General features: G+C 44.8%; 1 protein-coding gene across 1 annotated transcript; it reads left to right on the forward strand.

The window, feature by feature from the left end:
• The first annotated feature begins 4,145 nt into the window (after positions 1–4,145).
• F3 (coagulation factor III, tissue factor) lies at positions 4,146–15,283 on the forward strand. The gene is made up of 6 exons (XM_081222776.1): positions 4,146–4,420; positions 5,495–5,606; positions 9,515–9,705; positions 11,766–11,944; positions 12,804–12,963; positions 14,290–15,283. The coding sequence occupies exons 1-6, from the start codon at positions 4,321–4,323 to the stop codon at positions 14,424–14,426; spliced, it is 879 nt and encodes a 292-aa protein (XP_081078902.1). The 5' UTR covers positions 4,146–4,320; the 3' UTR covers positions 14,427–15,283.
• The last annotated feature ends 392 nt before the right edge of the window (positions 15,284–15,675 follow it).

A 15,675-nucleotide genomic window follows, 5' to 3' on the forward strand; every position in this document is an offset into this window, starting at 1 on the left:
TCCCACACTTATTCCTTCTGGTCTTTTTTCATACTTTGCCTTTTACATGAATTTTGGGTAAATGGTTTTATTGCTCTTTTTACTATTTCATATGAATATAATAGTTTCATATAAATTACTCTCAATTTCACCTTCTATCATAACGCTTAACCTATCCCTTTCCTGGGGAGAGATACATTTTGTGCAATTTATTCTGAAAAGTTATTAAGCCTTTCTAAGCAAGGAAAGCTAGCAACAGCTCATCAGATGACTGAAAATCTTCTGAATCACTCTAATATCGAGTCTTTTAGGAAAATGCTAACCATTTCCCAAACTTTGACATTTGTTTTCTGCTCTTCAGCCACTTCTCCTGATTAGATTTTCTGGCTGTAGCAAGGATCATTAATCATTAGACAGCTGGGGCTCACTGTCAAGTGAGACCTTGTAACACATGGTGGATTTGTATTTTCTTACCAAGTTGAGCTCTTACGGAACATTCACTGCCGGCCAGAATTTCGACGACAAATTTCATCTCTCGAATGCCAGTGAAAATATCTGGCTGCATGCATGGTTTCCAAGTGTTTATTGGTTCCAAATGTATTAAAGCCTACCAGGTGCTTGTAATTGTGTGAGAAATGTGAAGAAAAAAACCCAGTCCTTATTCCCCGAAGGAGCTCTAGTGGGAAAGACAGACGACAAACACACAGTTGAAATCAAGTAAAGTATTCAATGAAGTCAAGTCTGTGAAACAGGTGGGGAGTGCTATGAAAGTACAGAGGAAGCGCTGCAACATTGCCCCAGTCACATTCAGACTCTTCACCAACCCCATTTCATCACTGGTTACGCAAAGGCAATGCAACCCTGCTACATGACTCCATGCATGCATGTTTGAAGGAGAAACCATCAGAATATTTCTGCGGGAGAACAGTGAGGTCCCCAAATTGCAAATATTTTCTACACTAATTGCAGAGCATTGCTGGGCACCTACGGATGGATAAACTAATTAAAGTGAGCTTGGGTTTATGACCTAATCTTACTTCCATGCATTGGGAGAAGAAAGCATGGTCGTGCAAAGAAATCTCCTGGGGTCAGAAAACCAGATATGTATTGTGAGATTAGGCAAGTGGGGTTCACTCAGGCAAGCTGAGCACAGGATCATCACCTGTGAAGGCATGTCTGTGAGGTCCCCCCAGTCATGTGACATTCTAAGATCTAATCATAAGGGGATTGGTCAGGCCAGCCTGATTATTATTATAGTTTAGGACCTTTTCAAACTTCTGAATCTCCAAGGTGTATCATATAGGAGGAAACTTTGGTAACTGCTGAGCTCCACTTTATTGAAGGGGGTTAAAAAAATCTGTTTTAATAATCAATCTGTTTCTGTGCAAAAAATTATCAATAGGGAAATTTTAACTGTGCAGAGCAGCACTAGAAATCATTTGGCCACAGTCTGATCAACCAGGAAAAAAACTTTTCTATGAAATGTTACTTACCATAGCCAGTTTTCTTCCTCTTCTTGAAAGTGGTAATTATTTTTTAGCATTTTTCAAATCTTTTATTTTTTTTAACCTTTGATAATTGACTTTATTTGTGGAGTTTTTTGTATACACAAAAACTTTAATTTTCATATATTCAAATATGCCTTCACATTCTTACATAGCTTTGGGGTTTGCAGTTTTAATTAAAAAGGTATTCCTAATTCCTATATTGTACATGTGTTTTAGATTTGTCTACATTTAACTCTTTTTCTAAATTTATTTTTTATTTATTTAACATCTTTATTGGAATATAATTGCTTTACGATGGTGTGTTAGTTTCTGCTGTATAACAAAGTGAATCAGCTATACATATACATTTATCTCCATTTCTCCTCCCTCTTGCGTCTCCCTCCCACCCTCCCTAACCCACCCCTCTAGGTGGACACAAAGCACCCAGCTGACCTCCCTGTGCTATGTGGCTGCTTCCCACTAGCTATCTGTTTTACATTTGGTAGTGTATATGTGTCCATGCCACTCTCTCACTTCGTCCCAGCTTACCCTTCCCCCTCCCTGTGTCCTCAAGTCCATTCTATAGTCTGTGTCTTTATTCCTGTCCTGCCCCTAGGTTCTTCAGAACCATTCTTTATTTTTTTTTTAGATTCCATATATATGTTATCATACAGTATTTGTTTTTCTCTTTCTGACTTACTTCACTCTGTATGACAGACTCTAGGTCCATCCACCTCACTACAAATAACTCGGTTTCGTTTCTTTTTATGGCTGAGTAATATTCCATTGTATATATGTGCCACATCTTCTTTATCCATTCATCTGTCGATGGACACTCAGGTTGCTTCCATGTCCTGGCTATTGTGCATTTTTCAAATCTTAAAGAATGTCATTCTATATTCACTCAAAAACCTATGCTAACACCCTACAAATTCTTCTCTTTCCTGCCTGATAACTTTAGTGAATATGCAAAATAAATATTCTTCTACTTTGTCAAAATTTATGGCACCTTTGGTATCACAATATAATGTTAAACATATTTTTCTTATCAAACTGCTGATCTTGACAATTTAAACAATGCTGATTGTTTAAAGCCCTTTATGATTTCAGGACAGTCAGTGGCTCCAAATACAATCAATTACTCTGCAGACAGAGCAACAATTCCTTGGGTCTTGTAAGGCACTTGATTGAAGTGTAACATTTTCTCCCAGCTACCTTCAACTCCAGAGCACAAAGAATCACAACCCATGTGGGGCTAAAGATCTGTTAGGAAAAATGACTCAGGCCAGAGACTGCAAAAAGGAGGATTGCATGGCTTAGTTTTGCAAATATAAATTTCGTTTTAGAGTTGGAGGAGAGCTCAAAGAGGAAACCAGCAAGTGCAGCTTTCAGCCTCCAGGAAGGAAGCACTACAAGAGCTAAACCTGGATGTGCTATTTCAGTTCAAGGAAAGGGGGAAAATTTAATTTTGCAAAGTTTCATTTCTTTTAAAATAAGTGTAATGCTATGGCTCAGCAGGCTATATGGAAATGTGTATAGAGTGTGCACTAAAACGTAAGGCTAATTTCCCTAGAAAGAAACTGGGAGAGGAGAGAGAAAACAGACTCCACTCTCCTAAAAACTCTCCAGTCTGTCTCGGAGGCAACTACAGAGTACAGTATAGAATGATGACAATACTTTGACGAGAACGCCTACAGAGCCGCTCAGTAGAATAAGAGTTAACATTCTCCTGCCTGACAACTTTACAGCAAAGCCCAGAAGAGGAAGCCAGAAAATTCAGAAAAACCAAAGCTTAAGTCTGACTATATTTTTAAATTTCATTTTTGGTTTCTTTATACTTGAGCAGAACTCAGTCCCGCAAACGTCTTCTTCAACGTCATCTTCAAGATAGCACCTTGGAATTCTCCCAGAGGCAAAGTGCCAGATTTGGGGTAGTTCTTCCTCGGTCACTAACCCGAGTTGGGCTGGGTTGTGCCTGAGCTGAATGACCTTCGAACCCGTAGAAACACCTGCATTGGCACCATCTTATAGGATGCACCCAGGCTAAGGGCCCGGGGAGGTCGGCGAGCTAGGTATCATTGCCTTCGGGGCGAAAGCCGAAATCACGGCTAGGAGCGGGCTCTGCTCCTCCTAGTCACGCTGTTACTTGGCTGCAGATTCCAAGCCTCAGCCCGACGCGCGCAAAGCGCCCGGGAAATGCCCTGGGGGCCGGAGAGGAGCCCGGAGCCAGTACTTTCTATTAAACTCGGTAAGTATTGCGCTCCCGCCGGCGGGGACACTGCATCGCCAGATGGAAGGGAGGGATCCCTCTCCTCCACCTCGAACTCCTTCCAACCGCCACCTTTCCCTTCCCAACAGACCTGCCGCCCACTCAGGCGGGACATCGGGGTCGGTGGCCTGGGGGCCAGAGCTGGGAGTCAGGGGGTCTGGGCGGCTGGGACCCTGGTTCCCCTCAGCACCTGGAGCCGCCAGTGGCCGAAGGACACTCGTGCTTGGCGGCCGATTGAATCACGGGTGAATCAGGCCCTGCAGGCTTTCGGAGTTTCCTACTGGGAGGAGGCGGGGCCGGGATGTGGATTCGCCGGGAGCAGCCCGGGGAGGCTGCTGGAGCCTGGTTGGGGGCGGGGAGTCGGGAGGAGGGGCGGAGGCTGGCGCAGGACCTGCGGAGGCGCGGGCGTGCGCGGGGCTCTTTAAAGCGCGCCGGGCACGGGCTCCCACAGACTCGGGGTTCCTCGCGCCCCTCCTGCTCCATCCCGCAGCCCCAGGCGCCTTCAGTCCAACCTCCGCAGCCTCCCCGCCTCCCCAGCCTCCGGGGCGCAAGGAATCCTCCCGACCTTGCCGTCAGCTCGTGAACATGGCGACCCCCACCGGGCCCTGGGTGCCCTGCTCCGAGGCCGCCGTCGCTCGGGCGCTCCTATTCGGCTGGGTCCTGGTCCGGGTGGCCGGAGCCACAGGTGAGTGTCACCCTCCCCCCCCCCCACCTCCGAGCCCTGGGGCCCGCCATCGTGAGGAGGGAGGACAGTCCTGGCTGGCAGCAGGCTCGCCCTGCCGCCCTGAGGTGCCACCCGCCCGGGACCCGCCGCCCCTTCTGCTAGAGATGCTTGCTCGTGGCGTCCAGCGTTGCCTAAGTGCGTTCGGGGCTCTCGCTTGAAGTTTAGGGAAAGAGCTTCCCAGGGAGCCGACGCCTTGAAGGTGGTGGGACGTGGCTCCTCACCTGCACGGGACGGCGTGCAATGTTTGAATGTTATCCTTCATTATATATGCACTTTCCATAATAAAAAGCGGCTCTCGGTCTTATCTTGATCGTCTGTGTTTTAGATTGCGTTAGAGGCAGTCCTTGCAAAATGTCGCTTGGACTGGAGCAGGCACCACATTGTGCGTGCCCTGTAAGCCTGTTCTGTGTGCGGGCAGGGCAGAGGCTGATCTGCTGAGAACTGGCCAAGCAGACCTTAACACTAAGGCATCCTAACCGAATACATCCGACGGTGTAACAGGCTTAACGGCTGCATGGGTGTCTGTGGAAGTTTCAGTATAGAGACATTTTAGATATAAATGAAAAAAGTCAAGGTTTGGGTTTTTTAAATTGGATGCAGTCCTAACTCTTCTTACATATGTGGGCTTTGCCCTTTAACGTAATTTATGGAAAACCCTTCCTAGCCGGCTTTCCCTGCTAAGTTGAACCTGGAGTCCTGCCCTTGGACACCCTGGGCCACTGATGGCTCCTGGGCTGTGCTTCCAGGTCATTATCACAGGGCTTCCCCCATGAATAATTTCAAACAAGGATTTCAAGATCCTTGTGTGTTTCCTCAGATTACCCGGTCAATCTTGCCATGAGGAAATTCTGGGTTTAGGAAAAACTGCAGATTTTTTCTTATGATAATTCAGTTAAAGCTTTTGTGGTTGGAAAAATATTAATGTGAGGTTTATGATGATGTTGGGGAGTGGGAAGATGTTTTATACCATCAACATGAAATCGTGTGCTGAGAAGTTCATGTAAACATTAATAGCTGTTTCTCTGTTGTTTAAAGGCACTACAGATGTAGTAGTAGCATATAATTTAACTTGGAAGTCAACTAATTTCAAGACCATTTTGGAGTGGGAACCCAAACCCATCAATCATGTCTACACTGTTCAGATAAGGTAAGCTAGGTACCAAAAAAGAAAAATAAGATTTTTGCTGTTTCCACTTTCCTGTGCTGAATATAAATGTCTTTAAAGCTGATTGTTGGATGAGATTATTTAACAGATAACAAAGAAAAGGGCATTCATCGTAATTTGCTGGCCAGAGCCATACTCTATCAAGCCTGCAACATTTCCAGACCTTAAACTGATAGAACATTTTAACTGTTTTTGGAGATGATGGGGAAATTTGTAAGTGGAGTATAAGCTGTGGATAGGAGACCTTCTTGAGCAAGCCACGGTGGCACTGATCGCTGATAATTCATCTCATCTAAGTACACAGCTCTTTTTCCGTGCTGTCTAGACTGCTAGCGGGATTTAACATGTTAGAGAAGAGGTGGGGAGGAGTTCGGATGTATACATTGCCCTTAAACAGTGTTTGATTTATTAATCTTTGGATTCATGATTCAAAATTCGGTTGCATACGTGATCTTGGAGGCGGTCAAATTCATGACTCACTGAGCAGGAACAGAATACTCCTCTGTCTGCACCCTGAGCTGTCAGGGCTGCTGTGCTCATCCGTCTCCATCCCTGATTGGCAGCTGTCCCCAAGAGCCCCTAATTCAGCATATTCAGTCTCAATGTCCTCTTTTTGATGGTTGTCACCATATTCTTAGCAAGTTTTTGGTTTCTGAAATGTTCTAGGAGGTTTGGTAGAGCTCTTATTAAGTAGAGGAGAGCAGCTGTGGAAATTAACACTGCTTGTAAAAGGCACAAAAGTATCGCTGGCTAAAATTAAAGGTGCTTTGCTATTTTGTTTAGCATGTGCCAAGCCTTTTGTAGCATTTGGAATGCAGCTGCTAAGTATGGAGTGGGGCTTTTAGGTGTTTTTTTGTTTTTTGTTTTTTTTCCAAAATCAACTTCATGACAACCATTGCCAAGGCAACACGGAAGAGAATTTGTGTGTGCATGCATGCTTGTATAGATACATAGAAAGATTTAAAGGAATTTCATAACTCGAGGTAATAATTACGATTATGGTCAAACTTGTCAAATCAGATTCTACTGGTTGAGAGTTAGTAATTCCACTGATACAGAGCTGAAGTTTACCTTAGTAGACGCTTTCCTTCTGGGTAGTGAAAATAAGATTTTAGGAGGAATGCTTACCTCCGAAATATATTAAGTTTGGTGAACACGAGGAAACATATTTCTGATTTACCAGCTTTTTAAACATAAGCCTTTGTCAACTCAAAGCTCTGGGACTTTGCTAGGCTGTTGTTACTAAAGTGGACGCAGTCCCCTTGTGCAAACATCCTAGTGCAGAGCTGCCTCTTGGGGGCGCCCGCGGACCCGGGCTGGGGGTGGTTCCCGCCGCACCGGCCGTCTCCACACCTGTGCTGGAGGACGTGTGAGCAGTCCCTCGCCCCTGCCGGAGACCCGCACTCTTCGGCGACCAGCGCACGGGTAAATGGGATTCCTGGGTGAAGGGACCGTAGCATTCATTTTATAGAAGAGGAAACTGGCCCTGGGAAGGTGAGGGACTTATTCATGACTGCGCTGATGGGGCTCGCCCAGCAGGGTCGGGTACCACGGTTTACCCAGCAAGGCGCACCACCACCCCTCAGTGGGTCTCCCCGGGTCTGATGTGGGGCTCCAAAGCCGGGAGGGGGAAAGAAAGTCATTCCCACTAGTCTCCTCAGTGCGCCTTCCTCCCTCCCAGTTTCCTTCCCTAGAGAAAGTGTCTTGACCTGCTGCACCTTCTGACCCACCCACCTCACCACCAGCCTGTCCTCAAACACAGGGCGCCGCTGCTGTGTCTGAAGCCCCTCCTTGGAGCACCAACTGCCTTTTTCCCTTTTGGAAACAGTGTTCACCGGTGGTTGCAAAGTGTTACTGGCTCAAGCCTTAGCACCGACCAGCCCTTGTAGTACTGATTCCATGAAAGGTTCTGAATTCTAAAACAGAACTCCCCAAGCTTGTAGAAAATAACTTGATTCTTAATTGGTGAGTCTGGATTCTGTTGGGAGTTTTTAGAAGTTCAGGCGGAACTTTTATTATTTCCAAATCAGGAGATTTTGCAATACCCAGAGGAACCTTGGAGGCGTTTATATTGTTCATGCTGATTATAGCATTCAGAGAAACTGAACTGCAGAATTGCCCCTTCCTAACCTGCTCACAGCACTTTATGGCTTTAGTACTTCTGATGATTTAGTTGCTTGTGCTAAATTTGGTCAGAGGACTGTGGTTGCTACTGTGAGCTGGGAGGAACCAAATGCTATCTCTCAGACGGAGTGTAGCCTCAGCACCCAGCAGTGTTGCTCCTGTTATCTGAACCATTTGTTTGTCATAGCAGTGGAGAAGAATCATCAGGTTCTCATTCACTTTTTAAAATAGAAATGATGTAATTTTAAAAAATGCATTCTGGCCATTCTGGAATTAAGACTGCATCTCTACTTTTATCACAGAAAATTAGAGAAATCTAAGAATATGTAAACTGATATTTCTGTGTCAATCTTTGTTTGTGAATTTAAGGACCAAGCGGTGTTTACTCACACCCTCTTAGCCCGATTACTTAGTTCAGACTTTAAAAAAAAATACTTATTTATGGTTCTCATGCCTGGATTTAGACAACTGAATCCATATGGCAGCTTGTTTTCCCCCAGTTCAACCTGGAAATGTAAACCATCTAATACCCAGCAAGGCCTGGCCATGTGCAGGCCCTAAAGCCCAACTGCGTGATGGGGGAGCACAAGGGCATGGAGCCCTGGTACCACCCTCACCTTAAGTGCTTTAATGAGATGTCAGTGCTGGGGGATGGGGAAGGGAGAGATCAGTTCTGAGCAAGGAGATCTGGAGATTCCTGCAGAAGGTGGGATTGGAAAGTGGCCTTGAATGAAGGGTAGGGAACGCTGGTGGTTGATGATGGGGATGGGCAGGGTAGCTGTCAACTTATGTGGGACAGATGTGTGTGGATCCAGCTGCAGTGACATTTGTCTAGGAATTATCTTGGTTCTGTAGAATAATTTCATTTTTAGAAGCTCTTTATATCATTTCAAGATACTTTCCTTTTTGGCAGTTCTTTAAATCATTTCCTCTTCAATGACATCTTACAAAAAAAAGCTCTGTCTTTCGTCAGATCTGTCTCTTAGTCTTAGACTTTGACAGATAACCACCTGTATTGTTCTCTATAGTTTTTGACAGCACATCTTGTGAAAGTGAGGGAGGCATGTAGTATAATGAGAGGAACAGACCCAGCTCTCACCGCATAAGCTGTGAGAATTGTCTTGTTACAAGTTACCTTGTAACTTGGACAAGCAGCTCTGTGCTTCAGGGTCCTCATATGTGAGGAAGATCCAATACCTTCTTGGAAGGATTATACCAAACGAAGTAACATGGTTGAGGGTCCAGTACAGTGCCTGGCTTATAGTAGATTCAATAACTGTTAAATAACCACACCAAGAATGGTCACAATAGAATGTAATAGGATAGAATATATTACATAGAATATAGAATGTGGTAAACAGAATATAATAAGTAGACTGTAATAAATAATTGGGTCTTGATGGAAAATTGCCCTTTCTCCCACATAGTCATGACAGATCATCTACATTTTAAGAAAGATATTTAACAAAACGGTTCAGAGCACAGACCCAGTAGTCAAATTGCTGTCTGGCTCAAAATCCAGCTGTGTGACTTGGAGCTGGTCACCCAGTCTCCCTTTACCTCCGTTGCCTTATCTGTAAGAACAGAGACAATTACAGAGCCACCCGCAGGTTGCTGTGAGGATTCAAACTCATCTAAAGTGCTCAGCATACCAAACGCCTCCTCGGGATTGCTTGTGGAAGCTGCTCTTGTAACACAGCACCCCAGCCAGAAAACAGTTTGTTTTGTTGGATGCAAATCATAATGTTCCATTTCTCTTCCTTCAGCCCTAGATTAGGAAATTGGAAAAACAAATGCTTCTACACAACAGACACAGAGTGTGACGTCACCGATGAGATCGTGAAAAATGTGAAAGAGACATACTTGGCCCGGGTCTTTTCCTATCCATCGGATGCCATCGGTTCTACTGGGGAGCCTCCGTTTACCAACTCCCCGGAGTTCACACCTTACCTAGAGAGTAAGTAGCTCGGTTTGTAGTAACCGTTCATTCTTGTTTTCAAAAACTTCTGAATATTCTTGTGAGCTTGTGACCCTTAGGAGCCATGACATAAAAAAATATTTATCCATAAACACATCTTCTTTCTCAGAAACTGGTAAGTGCCACAGCCCTCTTCGCTCATTCCGGATGTGGCAGGAGGTTCACGGAACGTGAACTTTGGAGTTGATAACAATGTCATCAAGTAGGTTTCTCTACCAGTCTGTCCCCAGACCCTACCAGTAACTGGCTGGATGAGGGGCAGGGAGTAGGAAATTCACCAAGCCTGAGGTTCCAGTATTTTCCCATATATATTCCAGTATTTCCCCACATATATTTAGGAGATTTTATATACCTCACTTCTGAATTTTCAGAAGTCCCATCAGACCAGAAGTCCCAGTTCAGGGTTTTTCACAGATGGTCACAAGTCCATGGGGAGAGTTCCATTTCCCTCCAGTCTCATAATTGGGCTTGCTGACCTTTTTAATCACTTGACCATGATTTGAGTCCTGTGATGTGCTGGCACTTGCTGGGCCAGCTCCCATCCTGCTTCCTTCATGCTGGTCTTGAAAACGCAGAATGCTTTTCTCCCCAGCCTTTGGCCCAGTAAACTGACTTGAGCGTCTACTAAGGGAGAGCAGAGGATTCCTGCCAAGTAGGAGACGTAAATTTTTTGTCACGGCTATGGTTCTGAACTAGGTATTTTAAGTAAACACATGTAGCACATTGAGAAGAGTGAAATCAGCTGCTCTAGCAAGAAGACTTGGAATGAAAGTGTAGTGTTATCGGTGCTTTTATATTTACCCTTCTGAGACCCAGAGGGGAGTTTCTCAAAGCAGGGATGGAGATAAGGGGCCAGAGGGACAGGCAGCCGCCTTTCCCCTTAGCACCTACTTTGAGGGTGGAAATAGGGCCAGCCTCACCCCAGGTGAATCTGGCTGCCTGCCCTGAGCCCCTGTGTGCCAGAGCCCATCTTCAAACTCCCCTAGTGCTTCTACCTGTGTGTCTCTCCCAGCACTTAGCTAGAGTAGCGACCCTACCCACAGCCGCCTGCAGTAATTGCAGGGTCATTGACATTTATTCTCCCTCCACTGGCAGCATCCTCATGATTCCTTTTTATACTTCTTGAGTTTTTTGTCAGCCACTTCAAATCCTTTTTCAGTGCAAGAGGGAAAATAGTTTATGTTTTTGTGTGTGCTCACACACACACATACTTGCATATAATTCCTGTTAAATTATTGGGATTTGTTTTACTGTCCTTCAACCAAAGCACATGAGATAATTGAGCCATCAAAGAGACCTGGTGTGGGGTCTTCCCTGGTGGCGCAGTGGTTGAGAGTCCGCCTGCCGATGCAGGGGACGCGGGTTCGTGCCCCCGTCCGGGAAGATCCCGCATGCCGCGGAGCGGCTGGGCCCGTGAGCCATGGCCGCTGAGCCTGCACGTCCAGAGCCTGTGCCCCGCAACGGGAGAGGCCACAACAGTGAGAGGCCCACGTACTGCCAAAAAAAAAAAAAGAGAGAGACCTGGTGGTTAAAACTGGTTCCTTGAGGTACCAAGGACATTTCTTGGGGTTTCCCACAGCCTCTAATTTATTTTATCTAAGATATGGAACCTTATGCAGCTGTTTGGTTAACCACATGTGGCTGTTGAGCACTTGAGATATGGCTAATGCCCTAAGTGTAAAACACACTGGATTTTGAGAAAGATCTCCAAAAGTTTTTATATTGATTAAATGTTAAAATGATAATATTCTAGCCATATGGGGTTAAAAGAAATATATTATTAAAATTAACTTCACCTGTTCCTTTTTACGTTTTCTAATGTGACTCCTAGGAAACTTAAGGTGACATCTGTGGCTCCCATTACATTTCCGCTGGACAGCACTGCTGTAGAACGTCTCAGGGCCCAGCTCTGGGGCTAGGGAGTTGGTTCTATGAGCTGTTTCATGAGGGATGACCAAGTTGTTATTAACCGTGATTAATGGGATTCTACTTTGTCTAGAGTTCTTTGGTTCCAACAAAGCTCATTTTCTGTGTTTTAGCAAACCTTGGACAGCCAACAATTCGGAGCTCTGAACAAGTTGGGACAAAACTGAATGTGACCGTACAAGATGCACGTACCTTAGTCAGAGTGAGCAGCACATTCCTAAGCCTCCGCGATGTTTTTGGCAAGGACTTGAATTATGTACTTTATTATTGGAGAGCTTCAAGTACAGGAAAGGTGAGCCTTCTTTTGTTTTTATGACTCGTTTTAAATTGTAGATCCTTGATTTTACAGCCTACTTCTTTTCCAACTCAAATATCAGAGCGGGTGGTTGAGAGGACAGGGTGGCGGAGTGGGAGGGGCCGCTGTCCTGGTTTTACCTGTGACTTCCAGCTGCCTTGGTCAGGGCCTCCTCGGATACTCAAGTTCCTCAGCCAAGGGGCTGGACCGGTCATCTCCAAAGTTCCCACCGGCTCCCGCATTTCTTCCTCTACGGAGGATCCCAGAGACAAGATTTGTTTTCCATTCAACAATTAATACTTCATTCCTATTTTCCTTTACTGAAGATATCTTTTTAATTAATTAATTAATCAATTAATTTTTGGCTGTGTTGGGTCTTCGTCTCAGTGCGCGGGCTTTCTCTAGTTGCGGCAAGCAGGGGCCACTCTTCATCGCGGTGCGCGGGCCTCTCACTATCGCGGCCTCTCTTGTTGCGGAGCACAGGCTCCAGACGTGCAGGCTCAGTAGTTGTGGCTCACGGGCCTAGTTGCTCTGCGGCATGTGGGATCTTCCCAGACCAGGGCTCGAACCTGTGTCCCCTGCATTGGCAGGCAGATTCTCAACCACTGCGCCACCAGGGAAGCCCCAGATATCTTCTAAAGGGGCTAAAAACTGGGTTGGATGTGCCCAAACTGGGTATCTTCATCCTTGGGAAAAAAACATCCTTAGCAGTTATTGGGGGAACTTGATGAGCCAACTCACTTCCAATCCTTTATGTCAGATGTGTCCATGTAGGCTTTAACTATCACAGTGACTTAGTAAAGGGGGCAGAATTCACTCTGAGCCCAGATGAATAAAGGACTCTATCTTTTAACAGAAAAAGGCCACGACAAACGCTAATGAGTTTTTGATTGATGTGGATGAAGGAGAAAACTACTGTTTCAATGTTCAAGCAGTGATTCCATCACGAAGAGCTAACCAGAAGAGTCCAGAAAGTCCCATCGAGTGCACTAGCCAAGAGAAAGTTGTGTCCACGGGTGAGTGGCTCTACCCCTGATCCATCTGGGAGGGAGGGGTGCCTTCCAGGACCAGGATGTACTTTCTTCAGGGGAAAACTGCCTTGGTTTTTTGTGGTTTTGGGGGTACTCATAATTTTAGGCATTTAGAGATGTTTCTATGTTGTTCCCTTGTATTAGCAAGTGCTTTTTTGAGCACATACCATGCGCTAAGCTCTCTGCTGAGCCCTGGGCCCATGGTACGTGTTTAGAATTTAGCATCAAATGCAGGTTTCTCTGAGCATTTCTTCATACTTAAATTCTGATTTGGGGAGCTTGGGGGGAGCTTCTGGACCAGGTGCAGTAGCACCTGATGCACATTTATGAGCACCTACCGTGGGCTGTTGCCACAAAGGTTGTAACCCACGAAGGGAAGGGACTGAGTCTGTCAGGTATACCACGTGCATGTGTGTGTCCCTGGCCGGCACGTGTGTGTGTACATATGTGCCACACCAGGGCCCTGACACCAAGTGAGGAGTGGATCTTATCTGGAGATGCCATGGAGGCTCAGACACGTGCGTGAGGATGAGAGCCCAGGAATCTCCCACCAGGCTTGAGCGGGATAGTGCTCTGAGTACTTTTGGGAACAAAAAAGTCAAAGGATAGCAATAATGACCTAGTGCCTTGTTAAGATGTAATTTAAGCCTTTTAAAAACACTTCTAAAATTCCCTCCCATTTATTGACACCGACAGAAGGAAAGGGCTCTCCTTCCCTCTGGTTCTGCACCGTCTGGGCCCTCATACCCACAGCCCTCAGGTCCATCCTCCTAAAGCCAGCTTGAGTTCCGCTGCTCTCTGACTTCACGCACACGTAGATCGCTGCTTCCCCTGCCTCTTCTCTATCTGCTGAATTGGGTCCTTTGAGAATCATTTCAGATGCCACCTCTACCAGGAAACCTTCTTACTGCCCCAACCAGTTATCATCTCTTCTTTACTTGAATCTTGGTGGTGCTCGGTATCTCTCTTTGCACTCATAGTTCAGCTTCTATAATCGTTGCCACCAAACTCAGCATCATTTTTAGCCACTTGTTTCTAACAGCCGTTCTTGCTTCCATCTTCATGTATCTTTCTAGACTGTGAGCATTATCCAGTTTATTAAATCATTTTCACCATTGTCAATTGCCTGCAAACATCTAGGGTTTGACAGATTCTTTCCTAATCGAAATGTGTTGTGGTGGAAAGAGTGCAGGAAAGATTTCAAGTTACGCAAAAGCAGGATGGTGTAATTTGGGGTTATGCCTTCAGTTCTGCCCACTGATAAATGGGATTCAAGCTCTCTGAGTTGACTTGGTACCTTTTATTTTTCAGAAATGTTCTTCATCGTTGTAGCAGTGACGCTTGTGGTCATCATCTTCATCATCGTCCTGTCTGTGTCTCTGTATAAGTGCAGGAAGGCGAGAGCAGGGCGAAGTGGGAAGGAGAGCTTGCCCCTCAATGTTGCATGAAAGATCCTGCTCTTGGATCTGCCAACTCTGCAGAGCTCGTGTTGCACTGTGACCAAGAACATTTAAGGCAGTAGAATACATGGAAACACAAATGAGTGTTTGTTTGGAGCTTAGAGACCCTTGGGCTCAAAGAAAGCTCTTATCCGACCTGTTCTCACAATTAGCATTCTGGTTTCAACATCAGCATTAGACACTTTGGAATGTAATGAGCGGTACAACCAATTTCAAGTTTTTAAAATTTCTATTTTAATGCTACAGCACCTTTTGCACATATTGTGCTCTAGACTGTATATTTTCTACACTCAAGTTGAAGACAGATCATCTAAGGAAAAACAAATGAACAAATGCCCTAAAAAATCCTGGGTGGATTTTTGGAGAACTTTTGAGAGGCCGACTTCAAAGCATGTGGGAGAGTAAAATGGAAACTGGGTAGACTTTCTAACGTATGTCTGTCCTTTTGTAATATGGTGTTTAGGGGTTTTTTCTTGAGTACTTTTGGAGGTTCGAAACAATTAGCAAACATTTATATGAATGTGTTAAAAGCAGAAGACTTGTATTTGGGGCACATTCATAACATGCATTACAGTTTAGCACTTTAACTGACTTAAATGCTGTTGATGAAACACTTGACAGATAGCTGTATTTTTATAAGACCACTATACCAACAAATTACATAGAGTTTAAGATTTAAGGTACTTCACACTTTATGATCAACATTGTACATATTTATATAATTTGAAAAAAGGTTTTATATATGGGGATTTTCTATTTATAGAGGTAATATTGTTCTGTTTGTATATATTGAGATAATTTATTTAATATACTTTTATATAAATAAAGGTAACTGGGAATTGTGACTATTTATTATATCTTATTTATCTTATTTAGTTATTATTTATGGTTTGGCCTTTGTATTAGTTGGCTCTGCTGCAGTAACAAATGACCCTGAAATTCTCAGTGGCTTATGACAATGGTATCTTTACATTACACTTACAGTTTGGTGGCTGTAGATTGACTATAGCTCTTCTTAATGTCTTCTCATTCTTGGACCAAAACCAAAGGTGAAGCCCCTATTTGGATCAGGGCAGAGGGAAAAGCAAAAAACTAGTAGAACAGGGAGCCATGTCTTCAAGGTTTAAGCCTCCTCCTAAAACTCCACTCCAGAGTGGCTCAGTGTCACTTCTGCTCACATGCCACTGGCCTAAGCAAGACATATGACCAAGCCTGGTAACACTCTGCCTGCCGGGAG

The sequence above is a fragment of the Mesoplodon bidens genome, assembly GCF_964165515.1.
Source record: "Mesoplodon bidens genome assembly, chromosome: 2".
Taxonomy (NCBI): domain Eukaryota; kingdom Metazoa; phylum Chordata; class Mammalia; order Artiodactyla; family Ziphiidae; genus Mesoplodon; species Mesoplodon bidens.